Genomic DNA, 27,500 nt, shown 5'->3' on the forward strand with positions numbered 1-27,500 from the left:
AACACACCTCCACTCATCCATCAATGTTGGGAGTTGTTGGCCAACAATGTTGTGTCCGGTTAATTGCACGGGGCTCAAGTACTGGTCGGTAAAACTGTAGTTAATACAGTATTAACTGCAATCAATAGCAAAGTACATTATATTGTCGAGACTAAGACGAAAAAATTAAGGAATTGTGCATTATCAAATGCACTCTTATCGTCACATATCTCATTTTTCAGTATATCAACACAACAGGAGCTCGAGTGTGTTTAAAAGAAATGTACGAGTCAAAGTACGACCCTCTCTCAGTATTATATACTGTCTTGTCAGGTAAGAACGGGTTTATGGAATTGTCGTTTTAGTAACACATAGGTTTTACTGATTGCTCACAACTAATTCATTATAAATGCAAAAAGAGATAACGAGAGTCATTTCATTAATAGAGGAAGGCGATCATTCTAAATATTAGCTCCCTGGAAGTCGTTCAATGTTTTTGCTACTGATTATCTCATGTGCAAAATGCTCTCAATTTGGCGTCGTCAGTTTTGTTGTCCTTTTTTCCTCCTGCTAAGCGTATCGGCCGCACCAGCAGTTGGGATGATGTTTGTGAAGCTGCCTCGTCCCCAGCCGCTCGCTTTGCTTGCCTACATTTCTCGCGCTTCTCGATTGTTCCGCTCTCCCTACTAAGCCTTGGGAAAGCCTGTGGAAAAGGCACTCTTTAAGGGACCAAATGTGTGGGGATTTCTAAACTGCACAGCCGTTTTATATCTTTATCACAGATATTTGCCAGCCGAGATGGAGTTATTTTGGTGGCTACTGTTACTTCACAAGTCTTGCATGCGCCTCGTGGCTGACCGCTGAGTCAAACTGTTCTACGATGAGTTCCAGTTTGGTAACGGTTCACAATCAAGAAGAAAATGTCTACATTCAACACCGTCACAACGGAGAGAGATCTTGGATTGGACTCAATGACCGAAGTGTGGAGGGCTCCTTTGTGTGGACAAACAAAGAAATAAGCAAATTTAGGTTCTGGGCCTCACAGCAACCGAACGACTGGAGAAACGAAGACTGTGTTCACACTCTTGGCGCCAAGCATGGTTACACTTGGAATGATGTGCCATGTACTAACTGTTACAACTACACTTGTTTTAAAGGTAATAAGCGTAGCACTTTGAAGATTTATAACCGTTTATATCTTAATCTTCACGTTCCAGATAGTAAATCTACTGAGTTAAAACTACATTCAAAAAGGTCGAAACACAATTACAGCATATTAGGCAGATGGTTAAACAGATTGCACGAAAATGAAGAGAGGGTAACACCAATCAGTTTTATTGTTAGAAACATAGGGAAACAAGTCGTATACATTTGCATTAAAAAAAATGTCCATTGACCTAAAAATGGCCGCAAAAGCATGAAATCGGCGTAACCAAACGAAGAACGAGAAAGCGTTCATACGTTGGAACCAGGGGAAAAGTCGTGCCAACCTCCGCTTACCTTTTAACCCGGTCTTCTAAACGCCTCTCTGCAAATTATTAACGAACATAAGTACATACGTTAACTCAGGGCACGCTTGCGACCCTTTTTGCAAGTTCCTTTTTTCAAACATTTTTTTTTTTTTGCCTTGCCAGTATAAGTCAGTTACCCAACTACACCACTGTATATTCTTTTTAAACAAGCTTCGTTAACCAAAAAAGTCATGTTGTTTGACAAGAACCCTCTGTGTGCTTACTTTTTAGACTTGGATGAATGTACCACTGGTTCCCATTCCTGTGACGTCAATTCCGTATGCCAGAATACCGTGGGTTCATACAAATGCTCGTGTAATGCTGGGTACACAGGAGATGGAAAACCTTGCAATGGTATTTGAGATACAGTTGATCCTTTATGTGCGACCACCCCTCCTAAGCGACCCATAAGTCGACATGGAGCTACACATATCGTAACTTTGAAATTGCACACAATAAACTGTTTTTCAAAGAAATGACCTACTCTAATCTGAAAGTTCTTAAACAAGACGAAAACATTGAAGGTGCAATGTTTGTGTGCAAAAGCTCAACACTGTCATGTCATTTTGAAAAAAGCCTAAAACCATATTTGTTAAAACATAAAAACAACAAACAAACAAGAACAAAAAAAATGAGTACATCACCTTAGCGACCAGATGTAAATCATCAGGTAGACTTAATATAGTTATTCTAATGCGCTTTACGTAACTTACAATTCTCATGCAGATATCGACGAGTGTTCTACCAGCTCGCACAGCTGTGACGTTAATGCGGTTTGTAGTAATACTGTTGGATCGTACGCATGCGCATGTAAGGCAGGATTCACAGGCGATGGAAAAACATGCTCTGGTAAGCTGTTGCGGTGTTGCAAAAAACGCTTCCCAAACGATGTGCGTGCCTGTATTTTCTATATTCGATCTTTACATTTAAACATGTAGGAAAACGTTGGACATGTAACCTGAATGGTTCGAAATAATAATTAAAGAAAAACTAGAAATTAAATGCGTATCTCGCAAACTTTCACTAAACTCGGTCATGCACAGTTTTCAAGCAAAGCCGGTTAGAAACTGATTGGGTGACCAGGCTCTAATCTATCGTAAGACCTGTGACTCCTTTCTCTTCTGTCTTGTTTTTTGTTTCATTGTCCTAATTGATTTTATCAACCCCTTATAAGTTTCTGGTGTAATTCGATGTTTTTATTTCCTTCGTTTATATGTAAAACAGGCAAAAATATCGACTACCTATTGTACGTAAGCAGGATTAACGCATAGAGAAAATGAGAGTAAATGACTTTATTGATCAAGAGTTTGCTACCTCACTAAACAAGAAGCCTTCCTCACTTTTTTCGCCAGATGTCGACGAGTGCTCTACCAACTCTCACGGTTGTGACGTTAATGCTGTGTGTAGTAATACTGTTGGATCTTACGCATGCGCATGTAAAGCAGGATTCACAGGAGATGGACTGACATGCACTGGTGAGCCGTTTGAGTATAATTTTGTTTGTTTGATATGTTTTTTTTTGGAGTGAACAGTAACGACAGCAATACCGTAAGAGTCTTTTGTGCTCTTCTCGCCTTTTACAGTTAAAGTTTTGGTTACGGTGGAATTCGTATTAACTTTATTACTGACTGTATCTAGTAAACAAAAGAAAAGAGGATTAACCAAGCAGCCAGTTTATATGATAAGTGTAACGATGGTCATTGCTCATACCTGCGATCATGCATTTTTTTAGGCCAAAAAAGTCAATTGGTTCGATACCCTAACCGTAAAACAGTGGGAAATAATGATAAACAATGATGTCTTATAATTGTTTCTGCGACCAATGAGGAAACACCTTACAAGCAGCTCTTAAATTACTGGTTTTTCTTTCCATCACGCTTAAGATAATTCAGTCCGTTTTTCTCGTTCTGTAATAAAAAACGTTTTGATAATACATTTTGGCATTTTTCGTTTTGTAGATATTGACGAGTGCGTCAGCGGTACTCACAACTGCCACAGCTCACTTGCGTCATGTACAAACACAGTGGGATCTTTTAGTTGTTCATGTAACAGTCCTTCCAGCGGGGATGGCAGAACTTGCAATCTACCATCAGGTAATCAACTCGCCGAATATTACGAAGATGTTCATTTACTAGACCTCTAGTATACCGGCGTAGGGATCGTCGTTACTTCCTGTGGGATTGTCCCAATACTCATTTCGTACCTACGTGACTAAACCAGCCTTCATCAAAGGTTTGTTGTTGTTCATCAAAGGGTTCTCGGTCCATTTTTCACGAGAGATAAAAAAGTTTCACTATAAGAAATCAGTATGAAAATGGCGCGTTTTAAATCCGTTGCACAAGGCGAATAGTACTGGGGTGCTACTTACTTGAAAGGTTTAACTAGCAAAAATCACTTTGTTGTAGACCCTTCTCGCCAAAATGATTCAAATATAAGCATGGGAATGAGATTGGAAGGGGCCACAAGCTTAAAATCTTGTTTCTTCTCAATATTATTTAACAATATATCACCGTTTCTGATTGTCTGTCCCACCGCTAAATCCTCACAACCGGCACACGGTTACCATCTTTGGAGGCCGATGTAGGCAGTACCCAATCGATGGCATGCTCCTCCTCGATCTGCATAATTCTTCACATCATACTCAGCCTTATTCAATAATTGTTCAATATATGAAATATTTGTGACTCAATAAGGCTCTCAATAGAAGAGCAAAACTTTAAACTTGTTTCCGCCGTGTTAAGGCGGGGAGTCGAAAAATCATCACATTGATCACGAGCGAACCATTACATTATTCACGATATATTCACTATTACTTTCAATCCGGACAATCGATTTCTCTAATTTTGCCGATTAACTGCGAATGCGGTCAACTTTAACCGTCGAGACCCAGCTGCTGTCTAACGAAAAGCTCGGAAATAGATCTTAAGAGAATGTTCCCTAAATCTTAATTTGCTAGTTAGTATCTTTTTTATCTTTGTTAGTATTTTTTCTTTTAGTCACGGTAACCTTTGAAAAAAATTCAGTTTGCTAAATCCCCTTTCCTTTCCCTTACAGTGTATTTTATTTCGCTCTACCTTCCCTTTACCCTTGTTTATTAATTCTGTTCCAATTTGCTTTACGACCTTTTGCCAAAAACGCCAAACGAAAATAAAATAATGCGAATGCAATTAGTAATGTATTTGTACCGTGCGCAAGTCCTTTTTTTGTTTTGTTTTCTACATTAGGGGCTTTCACAATAAAGAGCCACCACATGAACAAGAACGTCATAAAAATCATAAATTTAGATTAGCAACTTTGCCCGTTTATCATGCTTTTCAATAATGTGAACCGCCTTCAAAACTTATCAGTATTCAGTAGGGATATCTTCCAATGGACTTTATGAACTCAGTCACTTGGGGCGGGGCTTTTAATTCGGTCTGAGGAAAATACGAGTTAAAATGACTGAAACATTTAATGTATTTATACTAATAAACATAAAATGTTATGTACTACGGTCATCCTAATTTGCAACAAAATTAAAAATTATTTGCAAAAACTTATTCACAAAAATGTCGAAGTTTTTTAACTTGCTAATCACCAGACTAATCCAATTTCACGACTGTTTGTTCATCGAGCCAAGAATAAGTTGGTGAAGTGAGACGCAAACAATTCTTACATGTACCTGTCACTGACCGGCTTGCAATTCGGCAAAACTTAATTTATATCACTTCCCATTATGTAGTGTCGCATTGCAGTTAGACGTAGTGATACTCTCTTCGAACTTTTTTCCTTCTTGTACCATTCAGAATAATTGTGGAAATTTCTTTAATTTGGATAGCCGTTTTTCGAAGCGAAGGTAGGTAGACGCTTACTGCCTGTTTACATGGAGGTGGGGGTCCCCATGTTAGTGAGATGACCCGCTTAGGTAGGGTAACCCACCTGTCCATAATATAGAGAATCTCGAGCAGCTTAAGGCTGAAGTGAAGAAGCGTTTTTTCCTTATTTCATTTTTTTTCCAATAAATTTCACATATTGTAATGTAGATATAATTATATTAATTATAATATTTCATTTCAATAGGATGTTCTTTAAAATAACGGTTTTCTCATTTTAATTAAAAAAATAATAATAATAAAATGGGAACAAAAAGGCAGCCAAAATAACAAAGGTTGGTCAGATATAATTATGCAAATACATTGTACAACCTCAAGTACACAGTTTAAAGACCTGTTCTCGTGTAGGTGGGGTAACCCGCCTGTCCTTGTAATCTCTCATTTTAATTTGATCAAGTTTACATAAAAGGTGGGGGTGACAGTATGAGAGATTGCATGGCTGCTGACCGGAAGGCATGTGTAACTTGTTTCTGTTTCCGATATTACCAGAGTGCGCATCGACCATTTTCTTAAATCTATTACAGATAAGGGACTGGGTAAGTCCCTTAACATGTGTTAAATAAACTCGAATTTTTTTAAGACTTGTCAAAAAAAGCAAGGCACGCGTTTTATCACTGGTTAAAAAATCTTGCGCTTATTACGCTCGATTGTTAAACCAGTGATAAAACATTACTAAACATGGAACGATTTCAGACTGGAAAACGATTTTTTTTTCCATTTCCTACATTGAGATACATTTTCTTAGAATTAAACACCAGAAAACATTCACCAACATTTGACAATCAATTTGAACGAAATGGAATAAGAGTGATAAGAACACACACACTTTTTTGAACACACTTTTTTGTGGCGTTTTCGCTCTATGCCGTCGCAGTAGTGGTTGCTTAGTATGCAGCGGCTCTCCATAATGATGCCTTGCATTATTAAAAGGGGGAATTGGGCGCTTTGCCAGGTAGAGCCAACAATCCATCCACTCCCAAAAGTTTCACTTCTTTCGCACTGTACCTTAATCAGCATATCAGCCGCCAGATTGATTGATTATCAAAAGGTAGAAAATAGGGCGTCAGTGAACATGCCAACACAGGGTCGGGGTTGGGGTCCGCTGTCCTTTATTTCGTTTTAGTTGTTTTTGTTGTTGTTGCTTTGTTTTGAGCGAAATCCGCTAAAACAACAAAAAAAGAAACACGATTTTTTGTCGCGACTTGAGCAAACGGAAGAGGAACTGAAACTTTACGACAAGGACCACAGTAGCTGCCGTAAACTGATCGGATGGACTGATGATCAGTGGCCAATCTAAAACCTTGAGCATCATCAAAGGGTTCTTGGTCCATATTTTACGAAAGGTAAAGAAGCGTCACCGTTACTGATTGTCTCCAGTCCTCATATCCGGTAGACGATTACCATATTTGGAAGATGTAGGCAGTTAATACAATCGATGGCATGCTCCTCCTAGGCTCAGTCCCCAGCCTTGAGTGTCTCGATGCGCAGGACGGCTGGGCGCACAGGCTTAGCTATTCTTAAAACTGACCAATCAGAAGCCAACCCGCAGAATTTTGCTGGCTAGCTTCTGATTGGTCAATTTTAACGACTGCATAAATTTATTAGCGTAATAGCGGGAAGCTATTTAATAAATGAAGGTTGCGGGCGATACAAGATTGAAAATGGTTACTTTTTTGGCCTTGAAAACTTTGTTCTGGATAATTTCAAGGAAGAGGAGATTCTGGCTTTGAAGGAGCAAATTCTGGTTCGAGATAAATTTCCTATTCTACCAACGATTTCATGGATATCTTTAAGTTTTCAATCTCTTCGCGTGGTAGTGGATTACATGGTAGGCAACCAAACTGCAGAGCCTATTATCATGGTAGTCTTTCCACTTCTGTCCTTGAAGAAAGGCCAAGTAAATTGTCTAAACAGCAAAGGTATATAAAGGCAGCTTCCATCGGTAAAGGACCATTTTATAAGTGGCGTTTAGAAGTTGTTTCATTCATCTCAATCCGCGCTACTTGGTAGAGTCGGGGTCACTTCGGAAAACGATACTTCTCATGATCAGTACTACCGTACTGCCATTTGCGTAGTAAACTTATCTGAGTTTGGGGGCAGACAAACCTTTCAAATTCACTTATTATCAATATAGAATAGGTAGTAACACATATATTCAAATGAAATTAATTATGTGCATATCGGAAACTGTCTAAAAAAGAACCGGAACATAAAAATTGTATAAGCTTAAAATTTTAAGATTTGATGCGCGTTTCTATGCGAAACATACTAAGTTTAAATCAGCTTACGACTCCTTTGTCTCACGATCGTGTTTTAAAGTAATGTTACGAATGAACAAACACAAAATAACAGACCGAGAAATTATTTCTGGCAAAACCTTTGTTCGCATTTGCTTTACAAATCAGCGAATCCAACAACAAGTACTACTCGTTCTTCGCGAAGATGAAGTGACAGCCTGTAAATTTTTGCTTGTAAACCTTTATTTAGCTATTCCAGCTCTGGTCTAGTCATTATTAAAACTTTCTTTTTCCTTGTAGAACATATTTCATTTAAGCTTCGTTTTGTACTCATTCCCCATTTACGACGAATTCATGACGAATCCTTTTCCATGTTGTTCTGACCTATGTAGGCTCATGTTCAACACTAAATCCGACTCAAATGGGGGCTCATTTTTCAATTTTTCTTTAAAGCTTAAGTCAAGATATATAAAACGTCTATGGAACATTTATAAATGCACAAATTCCCTTTTGAAAGCGTAATTTCTTTGGCAATAATGTGAAAAATTTACCTGGAATTATTTGCAAACTTCGCTGTCTTGGTTGCATGCATTTCAAATCAGGACAAACGTTCTGACGTGAAGAAAACTTCGTCGGAGACATTGAAGTCAATTTTCCTGGCTGAAGTAGCTTTTCTTTTTCCACAAAAAGGAAACGGAGTATTCTTTTGAACATTACTTTTCTATCTGAGTCTTCTAGCAGTACATTTGTAATCTTGCTACGAGAAAAAAAAACTATCTGTTGTCTTCAAGAGAGATGGTTCCTGTTCATGAAGAAAAAATCGTCACGCATAAATTACTCAATAAACACCATGACGTCATGACGTCAACTTAGCCCGTGCGCCCTACCCCCAGCTGTCTGGTGGGTAGTACCGCGGGCGCATCGCAAGACACCGAAGGCTGAAGACTGAACTTATGCTCCTCCGCGATCTGCAAAATTCTTCACATTATACTCAGCCTCATTCAGTAATTGTTAAATAAATGAACTATTTGTGACTCAATAATGTTCTCAATAGAAGAGGAAAACTTTGAACTTGTTTCCGCGTAACCTTTGAAAGAAATTCATTTTGCTGCATCCTCTCTCATTTCCCTTAAAGCGTATTTTGTTTCGCTCTTCTTTCCCTTTAACCTTATTTATTAGTAATTCTGTTTCAATTTGTTTTACGACCTCTTACCAAGAACGCCAAACAAAGATAAATACGACTTCAATCAGTAACCGTGCGCAAGTCTCGTTTTTTTTTTTTTTTTTTTTTTTTTTTTTTTTTTTTTTCTACATTAGGAGCTTTTACAATAGAGAGGCACCACAGGAATGAGAACGTCATAAAAATCATAAAATTAGATTAGCAACTTTGCCCGTTTATCATGCTTTTCAATGATGTGAAACCTCCTTTGAAACTTATCAATATTCAGTAAGGGTATCGTCCGATGGACTTTACGAATTCAGTCACTTGGGGCGGGTCTTTTAATTCGGTCCGAGGAAAAATCAGTCAAAATGACGGAAAGATTTGATGTAAATACTATAAATATACATAAAATGTTAAAAACTTATTCACAAAAATGTCGAAGTTTTTTTTAACTGAGAAATCACCGGACTAATCCAATTTCACGACTGTTTATTCATCGAGCCAAGAATAAGTCGGTGAAGTGAGACGCAAACACCTCTTACATGTACCAGTCACTGACCAGTTTGCAATTCCGCAAAACTTGTCAATTCCCATTATGCCGCGTCGCATCGCAGTTTGATGTCGTGACACTTCTCTTCTTTTTCCTCTTGTACGATTCAGAATAACTGTGGAAATTTATTTAATTTAGATAGCCGTTTTGTGAAGGTAGGTAAACGCTTAGGGCCTGTTTATATGGAGGTGGAGGTCCCCATGTTAGTGAGGTGACTCGCTTAGGTAGGGTAACCCGCCTGTCCATACAATCTCTCATATGGTCACCCCCACCTATCATGTAAACTTGATCAAATTAAAATGAGAGACTATATGGACAGGGGGGTTATCAACTACACGTGAACAGGTCTTTAAATTGTGTACTTGAGGTTGTACAATGTATTTGCATAATTATATCAGACCAACCTTTGTTATTTTGGCTGCTTTTGTGTTCCCATTTTATTTATTTATTAATTTTTTTCAGTTAAAAAGAGAAAACCGTTATTTAGCAATCCTATTGAAATGAAGTATTTAGCGAGAATAGTAACAGTTTATCAGCCTACCTCGTAAAATGGCTTTTCAGCCAACTTTACAATTGAAATTTGATAATTAAAAAAAGCATAATTATTTACTTTACAATATGTGAAATTTATTGGAAAAAAAAATGGAATAAATAAGGAAATGACGCTTCTGCACTTCGGCCTTAAGCTGCTCGAGATTCTTCTATATTACCTGAAGTTTCCGCAAAGTCATTCCAGAGGTGGACTGCTCATGGCCACTGACCGGCAGTGAATCTAAAAGAAGGCATGTCTAACTTGTTTCTGTTTCCGATATTACGAGAGTGCGCATCGACCATTTTCTTAAACCTGTTACATATAAGGGGCTAAGCAAGTCCCTTAACATGAGTTAAATAAACTCGAACTTTTTTAAGGCCTGTCAAAAGAAGCAAGGCACGAGTTTTATTACTGGTTAAAAAATCTTGCGCTTATTACACTCGAATGTTAAACCAGAGATAAAACACTGCTGTTCTTGTTTTAAACATTTCTAAACACGGAACGCTTCCAGACTAGAAAACGATTGTTTTTCCTTTTCCTACATTGAGATACATGCATTACCTTAGAATCAAACACCAAAAATCATTCACCAACATTTGACAATCAACTTGAACGAAATGGAATAAGAGTGATAAAAAATAATTTGAAACAGCGTGAATACACTTTTTTGTGGCGTTTTCGCTCCATGCCGTCGAAGTCGTGGTTGCTTAATATGCTCCTTATATGGAAAGAGACTGTGACGGGTATGCCAAATATGGAGAATATGGACTCTACGCATCCGACCGAGTTTAATAAACTCTGGTGGGGCTAAACTGTAACGTCACTGAAATTCGCAGTAGACTGTGAGATTAAAACCGCACCATTTGAAGAGAGAGCATCATGCCGCTAGCACGCAAGCTCAGAAAGAAAAAAAAACCTTATAGGCGTTTGTTATTTTGCGCGTTTCAGCCTGATCATTATGATAACAAGCTTCAATCGTATCTGACACTTGCGCGAGCTTGTTTTTTAAAGGGAGGCTCTCCAGCAAAGTGTGGTTCGCTGCTTTCCGTTATTTACTCTATGATCCGTGCAGAAGAAGAAAATGAAATTGCATGAAACTGCAGGCAATGAAAATATTAAACAGGAATAGTTCATACTTCCTTTTGAGTTCATGGGCATCCTAACTAAGGGGATTTTGAAACTCGACCTTGGTACCAAAGTTCCAAGGCAACCTCATAACAGTTACAAAGGTATAAAGTAAAAGTCTCTTATTACCGACACTACAACGTTTTTATAAGCTCTATTTTTTTTTACAATCTGACTGAGTTAATTCTCGTGCGCTGATTGGCAAATTTCTATCAAAAATAAGAGGACAGACATAAAATTTTAATTTCTGCAAGACGAAACACCGTATGTAACGGAGACTGTCTAAAATTTACCCGCTTAATACGGACACCGTTTAGTATGGACAACGGACACTTTTTTGTGTCCCGAGGCACAAACTCGCATACATTGTTAAACCTTGCTATTCACGGACACTGGTTATCTGCGCGCTGTCTATTTTCCTTGTAACAATCACATGCTAATTGTAGATATTGTATACTGTTCAAACTATGACAGATTTCTTTGGGTTTAAGAAGCCGAATAGCGTGATATGTTTGATTTTAAGTCAGTCTTTCTTCCCATGTTTGACCCTTGTACTATATGGCTATTTAATAAAGTTTCACTTCCTTATTGGCTTTTCGCCGCAGTCATTTTTCCTACCCTTCTTCCTCTTTGTCTGTCCTAGTCTTTATATCAATAAAACATCTGCCCTAGACGTTTTTTCGGAGAGCCCACTTATTACGGCCATCCGGATGGTACGGACACCAAGGCATTTCTCCCAATTGTCCGTATCATCCAAGTTCTACTGTAGTTTCTTTTTAAAAAGTAAAATGTTATTTTACTCATTCTTATTTCCAAACATTTTTTATAGTGAAAAGCAAATTGACGCCAGATCACAACATTGTCAAATTTTCTACTAGATTCACTCGCCTGGGGCTCGTGTTACGGTGGATCCACAACACTTTGACAATGTTATGATGCAGTTTTATCATCAATAAGAGGACAGACGATAAAGAAACTAGCGTCAATGTGATGAATTGAACCAATTTTAGTGCATAAAATTATTATTTAACCTACTATTTCCCTACTTCATCGTACGTAGCGGAGATCAGTCATCCATTTGCAGGCGCAGATCGAGGCAGCTTAAGAATGCCTGCTGATATATTTGTCTCTCATTCCCATGTTATTGCTTAACCTTGACTGTATGTCTACCAGTGTGTGAAAGTCAGCAACCAATCCTCAATTAATCGTATGCAGACAGATCTCGCGACAGTGGCGGGCTGGTGCTGGGGGATCTTAGAGGACGTGAAAATTACCCACTTTGAACCTGTTTGTGTTCAGTAGATAAAACTTTACGAAACCAGTTAAACTACAAGAAATTCTAAAATATTAAATCATTTTCTGGCTTTTTAAAAGTTAAATTAATTTTTATTACTACTATTATTTTATTTTTTTCTATATCAGAATGTCAGAATTACGCAAGTCTTAACAGCGGTGACAGAAAGATCACGTACACTACTTACCACGGTTATTGTGACAGCGGAATCGGACCTGGATGGTTCCGTTTCGAAGGGTCCGCTGGTACAAGAATACCAACTTCATGTACGCCGCAATATAGATGTGGCACTCATTTGCCAGCCTGGTTGAGTGGTGGACACCCTACAGTAGCAGACGGTCAGGTCACCAGGACGGTGTGTTTTCATTATAATGGTTACTGCTGTAATTGGTCAACAAACATCAAAGTGAGAAACTGTGGTTCATTTTATGTGTACTATCTTAGTCAGGTACCTGTTTGTGATGGCCGTTATTGTGGTACTTATTAAACACAACTGCAAGGCGCAAAGACAGTATTTCATGTTCCCTTTAGTTTCACTCAAAGTGGCTTTCTTTCTTTCTTGTATTAAAAAACACGAAGGGAGAAAAAAAGTTAAGATAACATTGTCCGGTTAGCAAGTTTTAGAGAGTGTGTTGCAAATAAATTTGAGTATAAATAGTCCTACTCTTAGGCTGCTTTAAAATAATCAAAATTAAGCAAACAGTACTAATGGAACTTACAAGGAAGTCAAACAATGCCTTTGACTTACAGATCAATTAGGATAGACAACAATGACATACTGTTAAAAATATTGTTAACTTATAATTTCATATTGATCGGATAGTATAGATTATCTAAGACACGAACGGAAACAACAAAATTTATACAGTATAAATTACTATTCCGACAATAATTATACTAAAAGTTAATTATCTAATTAACCAGATTTTTTGGCTCAAGATCTGTTTTCTTTTTTGAAACATTCGATGGGCATATTTGGCTGTAACTTGTGAAGTATTGTCATTGTCTAATATCTACTCAAATATAAAGTTTTATCATTAACTGTAATTTTATAAATTGATGAAGTTTGCATCATTTTCGGAAAAATGAAAATAAAGTTTTTGTTTCAAAACACATATGTATCGTATTTCATTCAATCAAGCGCCTTCTATGCAGTTTCTTTTACAAACTAAACAAAGCCTTTCCTCTACTGGTATAGACGCTCCCTTATTTTCATATTTCCCTGTTTGTATACGTAAAGTATGAACTCCCAATCGCAGTTTAGTCATACTGATTCTATGAGATTTCTAACTGTCTTTATATTCTTCTAGGGGAGAATCTTTTATAATTTCCTTGTTTGTGAACAACTTAAACGAGGACATAAATTAAGGCAATTTTGGCCAACGATGATTTTCTCAGTTAAATCACTGTACTACAGCTTATAAAGTTTACTGTTTACAGCTGCTAGGTATTTAACTAACAAAACCTCAAACCGGGTGTGGAAATACTGATCAGCATTAGGCAAACGGTCACTTACATTATGAAGCACTTCTAGAAAAAAATTAAATGCTGTTTTGTAGTTATTCTGCAGTGTTTTGATTACAGTAGAGCGGTCCTCTAACTGAAAGAGAAAGGTGCAGTAACTGGCTTCCCCCTGGTCCGACGTTAGTCATTCTGAAGCGCCCTTCCCCTGACCTATCAATCGGGGAAGTTAAAAATGGAAGCAGTCAAAACTGAATCATCTAACGGCTCATTCGATTGACCATATTCTTCAATAGTTCAAAGGCAAATGATATTATTGAATAAACTTTAAAAAAAAATGTTATGGTCTGTGAAACTGCTAACAGTTTTCAGAGCTTATATATAACATTCTAATGTGTATAGAGGGTTTAGTTTATCGTTTGGCTCACGATTCAGGTCACTTTGATATTGATCGCGACGTTTATTATGCATTATATATTCTACTACCCCTTCTAGTGGGGAAGGGTGGTTGGATCGAGTTTCGTGTGCTGTTTTTATTGCATTAGGTCTTGGAGGTCGCTCTGTGAGCTTTGGAGATAGAAATGCTTCTCTGGGGGAATTTAGATTTGAAGGAAATTATATCCTGAGAAGCTCTAATGATTGAAAATTGTTCCGTAATTTTGGGGCAATTCAGGTCGTGATACATTTCTACAGATACTGTTTGTAGTGAGAAGTATTTCAGTAATTTCCTTAATTTCTACAGACGTTGCTGTTTCTAGCATGTGTTACGTGGGGGTGAGGGGGGTGGGTGGTACTCCCTTATATAAGCCATATATTAGGTAGGGTAGGGTTTTTGCGCCGTTTTAGTCTGAAAACGGTTAAAGAATCTCAAAAGTAAAGAACCACAACAAGTTGCCGGCTCAGTGGTATATCTCGCCAGACAAATTGAAAACTCATCCGATGCCACAGTAATTATATCTGAGCTCGTGTCAAGAAGAGACGGATTCAATGAAGCCGTGAAAACAGTCAATAAACAACTGAAGTTCTACTGCCGGCAGAATGGATGGAAATTTATCCAACATCAAAACATCTCCGAAAAGGAACTTAACAAGGGCGGACTACATCTTAATTTTAAAGGTAATCAACAGTTTTTTGAGAACTTTCAGATGAGTTTAGGTTGAAATGATGCGCTATCCACCGATGCCGTGCCTATTCAATGTACAAAACGCAATACTGAGGAATCTCATGAGCCTACCTCAGTGTTGCCATCTCAACGAGGTTTTAAATTAGCCTCTTTAAATATCAATAAATTAATCACACACATAGATCAATTTAGAATTCTTCTAGCACATAACGAAATAGATATTTTATCGATTAATGAAACTAAGCTCAAAGAAACTATTAGCGACAATGAGGTCAACATCTCTGGCTATGATATAATTCGACGTGATAGAATTACAAACGGTGGAGGAGGAGTGTGTTTCTATGTGAAAAGTTCAATAAATTTTACCATACGAAATGATTTAAACATGGACACTCTTGAAAATAGATGTCTGGAAATTCAAAAACCTATATCTAAACCGTTTGTTGTTGCCACGTGGTATAGACCACATGATTCTCCTATTGGTATTTTTTCACCTTTCGAAACTTTAATTGGGAAACTCGATTCCGAAACTATTGAATATTTTTTTAATGGGAGACCTTAACTGCGACATGATTGCTACTCGATATGACAACAATACATGCAAATTATGAGTATCACTGATATTTATGGTCTACAGCAACTTATCATTGAACCAACCAGAATAACTCCGACTTCTGCAACTTTGATTGATGTAATCTATACTAATTGTCCAGATAAAGTTGTGTGTTCGGGGGTTCGTCATATCAGTATTAGCGATCATAGCATAGTTTTTGCCTATCGAAAATTATCCGTGAATGGAATGTCTGGTGGGCACAATGCTATAACCTACAGAAATTTTCGAAAATTTAAGCGAATAAATTTTCGGAACGATATTGCATCTCATTGTTGGGATCACATATACAATTCAACTGATCCCAATAAAATGTGGCTACAATGGAAATGCTCGTTTCTATCTATTGTTAACAAGCATGCTCCCTTGAGAACAATGCGTGTTCGCACGCTTAGTTCCCCATGGATTACATCTGTGCTTAAGAAACGAATGCATGATCGGGATAATCTAAAGATTAAAGCAAGTAAATCGAATGATTCAAATGACTGGTCACTTTTTAAAAAACAACGCAATATAGTAAATAGCGAAATCAGATTAGCCAAGCAAGCCTATTATCAAAATAGTTTTAACAAGTATACGGGCGATTCTAAAAAGACTTGGCAGACTATCAATGAACAGGCCACTTGCACTAAGAGGTCACGTGACCAATGCTTCCTTTAAACAATGAGTTGGAATCTTGCTGATGCCAAAAATTGACAGAGCGCGTAAAAATTATCTTACACTCGAAATTTGAGAGAAAACGCATTTAAGGGAGATATTTTATGGCACTTTGATTTTTCAACAAAGTAGTATCATTTGTATTGGCCGCCATGTTGGAGGGCATCCTCTTGCCCTCCAACATGGCGGCCAAAACTACTTTTTGCTTAGATCTTGTTTAACGTTTGATAGTTACGCTCAGATGTGGTGTAAACATTCCCACATCAACTTTTCAACATTTTCCTTGAAGTTTAAGTGCAAAATTTGTGTTCAGAAAGAGGTAATTCATAATTTTAAAAATCACATTTTGGTCACGTGACCAGCTACGAACTCACTCATTTTAAGAAAATGGTGCAGGTTTGAAAAACCAAATCACTATTATTTTGTTAAAAATAGGACCCACTAATCGTTTTTTGAAGAAAAAACCACATAACTTTCATTTTCATAAAACAATGTCACATGACCTCTTAGTGCAAATGGCCTACTTACTTCGCGAAAATCCGGGAAAAAATCGGTGGCATCTCTGAAAGTAAATGGAGTATCAATAACAAATCCAACTGTGCTGTCGAACCAATTTAACAATCACTTTGCTACTATCGGTCCAGAACTTGCCAGCAATATTGATTCCTCAAAAAGTGATGGTTATTAAAAGTACCTCACTGGCACAGATAAAGGGTTTCAGCTCCATCCGACCAGTACAAATAAAGTTCTCTCACTTTTGAATCGTCTAAATAAGCCAAAGGCAGCTGGCCTTGACAAGACATCTGCTAGGCTCATTCGGGGATGTGCAGATCTCATTTGCATGCCTATCCGTGATATTTTTAACTAGTCAATAAGTCAAGGCATATTTCCGGATGACTGGAAATGGGCAAGGGCCACCCCACTTTTTAAACAAGGCGATCGGGACGACTTAAATAATTATCGTCCAATTTCGGTCATCTCAGTCATGGCCAAGGTCTTTGAAAGAATCGTCTTTGATCAATTATATGCCTACCTGGAAGAGCACAATATAATCTGTAAATATCAATCAGGCTTTCGTGCTATTCACTCAACTGTCACGGCTCTCCTTGAGGCCACGGACACTTGAACGTACAATATTGACCGCGGTAAAATCAACGCCGTTGTTTTCTTAGATCTCAAAAAGGCCTTCGACACAGTTGACCATGAGATCCTTTTATCAAAATTAAGCAATTACGGCATATATGGTAACGCGCACCAACGGTTTAAGTCATATTTAGAGAATCGTACTCAAATGTGCTCCATCAACGGATCGCTCTTTCAAAGCTGTTTATAAAGTTGTGGTGTTCCCCAGGGGGCGGTTTTTAGGCCACTACTATTTCTGTTATACATCAACGATCTTCCAAACTGTCTTTCAAACTGTGAGCCGAGGATGTACGCTGATGGCACCCACCTTACATACGCAGGTGATAATGCAGACAATATTCAGTTGCATCTAAGTCAAGATTTAGAAAATGTTCACAATTGGCTGAGAGCAAACAAACTTACTCTAAATATGACTAAAACCGAATTTATGCTCATCGGATCTAGGCAGAGGCTAAGTACTCTCACAGAGTCCCCGACATTTGCAATTAATGATTTTCAAGTTAGCCAAGTCAATACTGCAAAATCACTTGGAGTGACCATCGATGACGGACTTGAATGGAGTGGCCATATCGAGAAAGTAACAAAGAAAGTCGCTTCTGGTATTGGAGCCATAAAACGAATAAGGCAACTTGTCCCTCAGGCGACCTTACAACTAATATATCAAGCTTTACTACAGCCACACTTTGATTATTGCAACATTGTTTGGTGAAACTGTGGGACAACTATACAGAATAAGGTTCAAAACTACAAAACAGAGCAGCCCGTGTTTCGACCTACTCAAGCTATGACGTAGATGCTGGTCACCTTTTCAAACTTCTAGGGTGGAAAAACCTAGCTTGCCAGCAACAAATTCAAAGAGCTACGATGGTTTAAAGGTCTCTGCACGGGTTGGCTCCAAACTATCTTAGTTCTAAATTTGAAAGGCGAGAAGTCGCATATAACCTAAGGGACTCTGAAAATAAATTCAATGTCCCATTACCGCGCACAAACTATTACAAAAACGGCTTCAGCTATAGTGGCGCCATTCTCTGGAACAGTCTTCCTTGTAACTTAAGGGAAGCAGAGTCCCTTGGGCACTTTAGACGATTACTCAAAGAATTGTAAGGCACGGCATTCGTGGAAAGCAGCTTTTTTATTTAAATAGTTTTATTCTAGTAGTATTAGGCATTTTTACAGCTGACGAATTTTGTAACGTGGATAAATAAAGATTATCTATCTATCTATCTATCTATCTATCTATCTATCTATCTATCTATCTATCTATCTATCTATCTATCTATCTATCTATCTATCTATCTATCTATCTATCTCATTCCTCCTTTTACCCTCGCCGCTTCCTGCGGTTCAAACGTGAACTGCAAACTACAAACGTGACCGCAGGGCCGTGGTCACGTGGCATTTTGCGGTTTGCGGTTTGCAGTTTCCCATGAAAAACCTTATGCTAAAGGTCTCTAAACCTTAGTGAGTTGCATGCCGTCAACTGAAAGGTCAAGAGATTGTTTCGCTGAATTTGCAATTTTTTGTCTGGTCGAGATTATACTGTCCTTTGTCTTTGCTGGATGCATTTTCATTTTATTTTCCTTTGCCTTCTTCGATACTGCGTCAATGTCAGGTCTAAGTTTCTCCAGGATTTCAGCTAAGGTAGGCACAAATGCATAAAGGGTCGAGTCATCGGCATAAATGCCAATATTATTCTTCAGTACTAGAGGCAGATCATTTATGAAGAGTAGCAAAAGAGCAGGACCAAGGATACTCCCCTGCAGTACACCGGAGTGAATACCAAGCGGTTCAGATAGTTTACCGTCAACACCTACCTTTGGATACCTTCCGCTGAGGTAACTTTGTAACCATTTGAGGGAGTTAGTGTTCTTGAGCAGCAGTTTATGGTCTACAACATCGATAGCTTTGCGCAGATCGATGTAGTTCCTGGGTTACCTTAATATCCTTACCTTCATTAGTATTTTCCACTTTTTTAATCACGTCAGTTTTGCGGTGTGTAGTGGCATTTTTTTTAGATTTTAGCATATAAAAGGCTGGCCATACGGAACCCACGCTCTTATTTCTAAACTGCAAATGAAAATTAAATGAGAGATAAAATCTTACCTGTTTTGTTCTATTCTTGAATCTGCTGTGGTGCGAAGTGAAATGGAAGTTGTTTTAAAAACATATGTTCAAGTCGACGCTTCAACCGTTGTTGATTTCTCAATAGGGACTTTACGATCCGAGACGCGATGGCTGTAAGACGCGACAGCAAGTAAATTTTCAAAGAGGAGACATGTTGCGCATGCTCAAGCCGTCGTCCTGGTGTCAGCACGTCGCGTCGAGAACGTGGGTTTTGCAAGTTTGACGTTCTGTACAAAACGTGAGTATATTTGTTCCTGTGCTTAAATTAAATGATGATATATTCCTCTAAACATGTAAAATCAGCACTCTAGGATCATTGGACGTAATATCTCGCGACAATTTAGATCGCAGAGATGGAATGATTTTGATTATTTTTAAATTTCTTTCAGGTGTACGAAGCTTATAAAATGGCAGCGCCTTCGACTTCGACTTCGAGCAAGGCTTGCAAGTAATAAGTCACGAGCTAAGACTGCAAATAGTGAATGCAGGAGTCTTCTGCATACTGTTGTACCGTTGCAATTCTCGATTTATTGCGTTGACCTGCCGCTAAAAGCCAATTATTTAATTTAATTTTATTAAACTGCGTGTATTTTTATGCTTCCCTTTAGTTCAGTAATGTTTTGGACACATGATCATGAAGCCATTCTATGCAGAGAAGTCGTCAATGTAAATATCCCTACACAACTAAGAAAGGGTCAACATAAAGAGGCATTATGTGTAAAAAAAATAGCAGACACCTTGAACAAATGTACTGTGCCGAAATTCAGGGTTGATAAGCGATCAGTCCGAGACCACGTGGGAATCCTTGTTTACAAGCATAAAAAGGAACTTCTAGCGCAGGAAAAAGCAACTGGGATAACTCCCGATGAGCCAACGGAACTAGGAAACCTATTGGATATGATCATCGCGTTGGAGGAAAGTGGCGAAGCGGAATTACAGGAAACACAGTTAACAGCTAGCAAACAACGTCAATACGATCGGGCTAAAGCGGAAGATGTTAGACTAAAAGCGATGGAGAAGCTGTCAGAGACGAAGAGAAGAGGTTCATCAGCGGATGAAAGCGATGACAAACCGAAGCGTCAACGAAGTAGTGGAGGTGATGCCATCGAACAAAGCACAAACAAAGCATTTCTTGGACTTTCTTAAACGATGCCATGGCTATTTCTGCGAAAGAATTGCCTAAGAATGACACTGATAAAGAGCGGTTTGCAGCCGCGTCGTCTTGCATGGCGACGGAGATCCTAACTTTACTTTCGCGCGCAAACGACGGCGTTCTAGTTCCAGTCCTTTATCAGCCACTGCGTTCTAGAAGTCGTCGCGTCCCAGATCTTAAAGTCCCTAATGCTTTGTATGGTCACTACAATATCAAAGTCGATGGAAGACGTCGACTGGCAGTCGCTTCAATCCGTTTTACTCTTATACTGGAACTTTATTGCTCAAGGAGCAGTATCCATCAAGTATTAAAAGAGAGGGTTGTTGCCCACATCCGACATTTCGAATTTGCTAGTTTTCATCTAACACACTGATTTAAGCTTAGACTCGAGTTAATGACGTCGTTCGAAGAGAACGTAACTAATTTCAAGCGAAGACTCCGTATGAGAGGTTATAGAAATAAAGTGATAGATAAACACCTATCAGAAGTCAAGCATCGCGAAAGAATGTCGGCTTTGCAAAACAAAACAAAAACGCACAAGAAAATACTACCATTCGTGGCAGAATATCGCCCCTCAGTACCGAACCTAAAAAAAGTCATCATGCAAAAATGGTATCTTATAGAAAACCAACCGTTGCTAAGAGAAATCTTTAAAGACCCTCCCATAATATCTTACAAAAGAGGAAAGTCACTACAAGATATACTCGTAAGAGCTAAACTATGAAGGTAAGGTCAAAACAACAGCAACTGAGCCAAAGAGAGACGTGAATAGCCTGTCAACATTATGAACAACACAAACTATGAAGCTTTAAGGTCAAAGATATACAACAACCTGACCAGAGGGAGTCGTGTATGGCCTGTCAACATTATGAAACATTATCCGGTTTCAGTTATCTACACGAATTCGCAAAACCCGTCAATAAAGACAGCAAAAAAGTTGAGACAAGGGACTTATCAAAATACTCATGCAATATTGGCAAAAAAGTGTTCTTAGATTGAATCAAATCACGCAAACATCGTTAGTAGAATTCTAACTGGTTATTACATTACTGGTAACAAGTACTTTAGCTTTAACTTTTCTATTAAACCAAATTACCAAATGGCCATGAAAGACATCTGGTCGCGTAAGACTTATTAAAATCTGCGATGAAACCGCCAAATAGATGCTGGGGAGACTGGAGGTAGACAGTGACAGTTTTGGTGGTGGAGCTGTGACGTGTAGCAAGGAGTGATGCAGTGACTTGCATCACTCCATCAGGTCTGTGACTTGTGGACTGTGAGTATTTACGATGGACAGTACTTTCGATGCGAATATAATTCAACGGTTATTATGACATTCTCTCGTATTTTCATCCAATGGCAACGGTTGTTGTTGTTGTTGTTGTTGTTTTTTTTTTTTACGAAGAAACGTTACAATTTCTCTTTCGAGCGTCATGTTGCTTCCTTGTCGACTTAAGCCAAAATACTTGCTGTGAGTACATTAGCCAAAATATCAAGCGTTACTTTACAGTTAAGAAGTTTAAAAGGTTATTAAGGAAAAAGGATTGAAAGCTAACCTCCTCTCTGTATGACAAGAGAAACACTGAAAAGTGCCTAACAGAAGTAATGCATTTCTCAAACAATCCTTTTGTATTACTTTGGCGTGGCAGAGCAGTAAACTAATTTTTTTATCTCTGTATTAAGATCGCTCCTTACAGACAACCCACCCGGCCCAGGGAAGGTAGGCCACACCATCGGGGTCTCTGTTCCCTACTCCTTTCGGCACGAACGAAAAAGAAGACTTATTGTCTTTCAAGATGTCATTGTGATAATGGAATCTGCCAAGGGTGGTTCGGTTTCCAGGCATCCGCTGGCATAAGGATGGCAACTTCAAGTCCGCCTACCAACTGGTGTAACAGTTATACATCCGGATAGATGAAGATGTGCATGGTACCAAGACGGTGTGTTTGCATTGGAATAGCAACTGCTGTCTCTGGTCAACAAACACTCATCAACGTGAGAAACTGTGGTCATTATGTGTACTATCTTAGTGCTACACCTGCTGGTTGTTCTCTCCGTTATTGTGACTAAACACAAGGTGCAAACAAAGTATTCCTTTTATTTGTCCAAAGAAAGAACTGTGAAACAAATTAAGCTTTAATTTCTGTATTTTTCAGGTCAGCAAGTCAAGTGCAGTTTTCTTCAGTGCAACTTAATTCGCGGAGTCCCTTAAACTATTTGAAGTAATATTATCAGCACTGAAACTGTTGCTAAAATGGGACTTTCCAGGCATCCAGACTAGATAGAAAAAAAAATTGTACCATAGAAATGACGTCAAACTGTTCAAAAACTCAAGTGGAACGACGAGAAGCAGGCAAGGTGTTTCACTACAAAGTTTTGAAGATTTTGACGTCATTTCTATGGTCGATAAGAGTTCAGACCGTGGAAAATTGTTGTCGATGTGTTTTTAACAATAACATGGACACTTTTTTTACGTCCATTTCCTTTGAAGGTTCTATATACTAGGAAAACCGCGCCATAATCACGTCATTTGCATAGTCTGTACTCCTATCGAAAATAGCTCTTGACCAATTAGCGCGGGAGAAGTCACTCAGTTATTGTAAAAACAGTTTTCTCGATTACTTCAGTGATCATAAATTAATACACTGAGTTCAACAATGCAATGGAGGTGATGCAAGCCAACTAGGATGGACATCATGTGGAGGGAAACGAAAATGTTAACTTGCTTTAAAATTGATGTGCACAGGGAAGCGTTCAGTAAAATCGTAAACGCAATATAATATTTAGCAAATAGATTCCATGTTGCCGTGTGTCTGTTCAGTAATAGATCAATGTGGCCCAACAAAGAAGTGGCACAATAGAACTGCAGGCGAGTGTGTGACTGACGATGTTTACCGTTTGACTGTTCGAAGATTTGTATTAGTTTAGGCATTTTTTAAGTCTCAAACGTTACTTTTCGTGAGTTCGTCTTCTTTCCTTCTCTGTTTTAACTTATATTACTCAGTTTCTTTCGAACGTTGTTCAACGTCTTCCCTTATTTAAAGCAGGATCGTGGCGAAAAACATTTGGTAAAACTGCAAGTCTCTCGTAGCGATGACATATGACGGAAACGGTAAGTTATGAAGATTTCTTGCAGTCTGCAGGCATTCTCAGGTTCTCAAGAACTCTTTTTGTCTCCTTTTTTTCCTTTTATCTTCTTTGCAAAAAGCTCTTTTTTTAAGGCTTTCACTTGCTTAATTCAAAATAATATCACAAACATTTTCAAAACCACGCGCCATGAACAAAACAAAGAAAACAAGTTTCTTGTGATGTCACCCATGTCTCTGTACTCTCATAGATCATGCAGGGCAACGACCAATCACAGCACGCGTAGCATTTAGTGTAAAATGGGGTTGACAGGCCTACACGACTCCCCAGCGCGTGTTTGGAATAGCCTTTTTATAGTTTGGCTCTCACGAGTATGTCTTTGAGCGACCGCCCTCTTTTATAAGATACGAGGGGCGGTTTTTTGTAGATTTCGCTCAGTAATGGTTGTTGTTCTATGAAATGCCAGTTTTTCATGAGAATTTGCTTTAGGTTTGGCACTGATGGTTGGTATTGTGTGACAAAAGGCAAGATTCGTTGGTTTGTCTTTAGTTTCTGTTGAAGGGCTAGTTTCCTGTCTTTGAAGTTCACCTCTGAGAGGGTTGTGTTAATAAGATCCTCTGGGTAACCCCTCTGTAGCAGATGCGCTTTGAAATTTGTAATTTTCTCTTCGAATATGAGTTTGGAAGAGTTTGTTCTGAGGAGTCGGAGGGCTTCCCCTTTAATGAAGCCTTTTTTAACTCCTTGCGGGTGACAGGAAGCAAAATGGGTATACTGAAATGTCTCAGTTGGTTTGAAATGAGTACGCACATCAAGGATTGCGTCTCTTTCGAATCTTTCCCCTTTGTAGATGTAGGTGTCCAGGAATGTTGTTTCCTTATCGGAAATTTCAGCCGTAAATTTGATCGTAGGGTGATGATTGTTTGCTTGTTCAATGAAGTGTTCTATTCTGTCTCTGTTTGTAGTCCAGAGCGAGAAGATGTCGTCTATGTAACGTTTCCAAACGAGCGGTTTAAAAAGGCTTAGGCTAAGGATTTCCGTCTCTACCTTGTTCATGAATATATTAGAAAAGGCGACTGCCATTTTCGTGCCCATGGCCGTACCATGTGTTTGAAGGTAGTTTTTTCCATTAAACTGGAAAGAATTTTCTTGTAGAATTAGCCCGAGAGCTCGTTTTAGTAGTTGTGTAGGGATAGGAGGTTCGTTTCTATAGAATATTTCGTATGCTCTGCATACCGTGTCTATTCCCTCCTCTTGTGGTATATTTGTATACAAGCTCGTAACGTCCATTGAAACAAGTATGACGTCCGCTGGGACTTTCGTATTTTCTATGAAATTGACGAAGTCGGTAGTATCTTTAAGATACGACTTTTGTTGTTGTGCTATCGGCTGAAGGAGTTTGTCGACAAATGATGATAATTTCTCTGTTGGGCCATCACACCCTGATACTATCGGTCTGCCGACCGGGGACGGCTTGTGTATCTTAGTGAGGGTGTAAAATTCTGGAATTCGAGGCGGATTTGGTGTTTGACAAAGCCATTTTTTAGTCATGTCGTCTATGTGATCTCCGTTGTGGAGGTCTGTAATAAGTTGTTTAACTTTATGGTTTGTCTCAGTGACCATGGGTGATGCAAGAGGCCTGTAGTTGTCTTTGTTGTCTAGTAGAGTTTGGCCTTCTTTAATTTTGTCTTGTGTGTTCATGACTACGGTTGTTGTTCCTTTATCGGCCTTTTTAAGATTTATTTCAGTGTCACGTTTTAGGGCTCTGAGAGCCTCACGTTCGGCCGGAGGCAGATTGTTTTTTGGCTTTGTTATTTCTATTTCTGCAAGGTCGCTCTTAACCTCTTCTAGGTAACTTTCAAGGGCTACTGATCGTTGTATTGGTGGTTCCCATGTAGATTTGACATGGTAAGGATGGGGTTCGTTGTTTTCCCCTCGAAATATGTACATAAGACGCGGACGGTTGACATATCATAAAGCGAGGACGGTTGACATATCGAGCTCGATAAACTCGTATCGAGCTCGGTTGCCCAGAAAACTAAACTGATCCGCATTTACATCATTGTATAAAACAAATACATTTACAGTCAACTCTTGGCATTGCGGTCACCTCACCGTTAAAGACGTTTTTTTTACTGAAAAAGGAAAAATACCATAATTATGGACTATCGCTATTAAGACACTATCGCGGTCACGAGGGGCGCACGAGGTTATACGCAATAACTAGGACTACACAAGGTTAAGGACCAGACCATTTAGGACAGGAATTCCTTGTGACTACAGTACATCGCATATACCGCGTAGCTTGAATTTTCGTCATGAAAATACTCCAGCCTTGTGTGAACACTGTCACACACTGAAACGAAAAGCAAAATACAGAAATCTATCCGATAGGTGACGATCCACTCTTAAGATCGGTGCGGCGCGGTACAGTTTGCTCCCATACAGAATCCGCTAGCTCCTACATTACCGTTCTTATGTGTGAGCAGAAGCCATATCCGTCCGATATAGTTTTCGTTGCCAGCAGAGCCCTTCTTCCGTTTGCTTGAAAGACTCTGCAAGAAGCGAGTGAGACCTTTGTTGAGCAAGCGTGACATGTTGCTAGGATAATTTCGAACCCAGGCCTCAAAGCCGTGTGCTTGCTACAGGGGGCTCGGTTATGACTATCGGTTTATCAATAAACGGATACTCGCATTTGAAAAAAACAGTTTGACGAGAGAAAAGAAGACTGATTAGTCATTATGTTTGAGCTGCGGCGACTTCAAAGGTTTGATGTGATTCAGGTAGAGCCTGTTTTTCTCCTCCTCACTCAAGAAGACCAATGGGAGGCTCTGTTAGCAGGGTGAGAAAAAAGATGCTTGAGACTCCGCATGAATCAAATAAGATATTTGTTGAGCATGCGCTGCATGTTGCTAGGATATAGTTTGGGTCTAATAATAGCCTAGCACTTGCTAGAGCAGGCTCGGTTGGGACCATCGGTTTATCGAATAGCTGGTACTCGCACTCGAATAAACCTGTTTGACAAAAGATTGATTAGTTCAGAAGTTTGAGCTGCGGTGACCTCATAGGTTTGACGCGATTCAGGTAGAGCCTCCTTTTGTCCTCCTCCTCACTCAAGAAGACAAATTGAGGCTCTACTCGCAGGATGACTGTAAACATTTAGACAAACAAAATTTAGCCACAAAATATGAAGGTCATCTTCAGAATAATAATACTAATTAAAAAAAAACACGTCACCACGTCTTTGATATGATGAACTCTTAGCAATTGTAAACATGAGCGTGTTTCCGTCATATTTGTCTGGTTGTTTGAGCACGACTGAATGTATAAAGTACCGTTTTTGTCAGTTTTTCTTTTTCTTTTTCTTTTTTTTTTTTTTTTTCAATTTGCGCTTTGTGATCGTTATAAATTTTTATTGTTAGCTCCCACTCCCAAACGCCCCAAGGTACGTATATACAGCATCATCGAAATTTCTTGGATTCAGCAAAGTTGGATACGATACAAGACAACCTATTGCAATACTTTTAATTAAACCACAACACATCTAGGAGTTGTAAAAACACGTTTTAAAACCTGTGCGTTAAAATAAAAAACAAACAAACAAACAAACAAAAATTAAAATTACCATTCCTGATTTATCTATGTAATGACATCGTTCAACAGATATATTACGCAAGAGTTGAAAGAATTCTATTTGTAAGCCAGGTATTTACTCAGTATAAACTTTATAACTCACATACAGAGGTAACATTTTGCTAACACAAAGAAGTTGCAAACGATGAATATTTGATACGCTTGCGCGCGTCTAACAGTATTTTGAATGTGAAGCATGCATGGTCATATGGTATATCTATGTGTTATCGCCGTTTTTATTTCTCTGTTA

At 38.7% G+C, this 27,500-nt stretch overlaps 2 protein-coding genes across 2 annotated transcripts in view; one reads left to right on the top strand and one right to left on the bottom strand.

The window, feature by feature from the left end:
* Positions 1 to 27,500, top strand: part of LOC140947024 (uncharacterized) — a 63,932-nt gene that overhangs the window by 3,719 nt on the left and 32,713 nt on the right. The window contains exons 9-14 of the mRNA XM_073396105.1: positions 222 to 312; positions 762 to 1,136; positions 1,722 to 1,844; positions 2,217 to 2,339; positions 2,843 to 2,965; positions 3,449 to 3,583. Of these exons, the coding sequence (XP_073252206.1) occupies positions 222 to 312; positions 762 to 1,136; positions 1,722 to 1,844; positions 2,217 to 2,339; positions 2,843 to 2,965; positions 3,449 to 3,583 (970 nt within the window). The remainder of the gene's footprint in view (positions 1 to 221; positions 313 to 761; positions 1,137 to 1,721; positions 1,845 to 2,216; positions 2,340 to 2,842; positions 2,966 to 3,448; positions 3,584 to 27,500) is intronic.
* On the bottom strand, positions 23,972 to 25,567 carry LOC140946630 (uncharacterized). The gene has a single exon (XM_073395744.1). It carries the CDS (start codon positions 25,565 to 25,567, stop codon positions 23,972 to 23,974), a length of 1,596 nt encoding a protein of 531 aa, XP_073251845.1.

This window comes from Porites lutea, chromosome 8 (assembly GCF_958299795.1).
Source record: "Porites lutea chromosome 8, jaPorLute2.1, whole genome shotgun sequence".
In the NCBI taxonomy this organism is placed as follows: Eukaryota; Metazoa; Cnidaria; class Anthozoa; order Scleractinia; family Poritidae; genus Porites; species Porites lutea.

What these genes read in the sequence shown, in the direction of transcription:
- LOC140946630 (XM_073395744.1), bottom strand. Translation starts at nt 25,567, where the DNA reads ATGTACATATTTCGAGGGGAAAACAACGAACCCCATCCTTACCATGTC.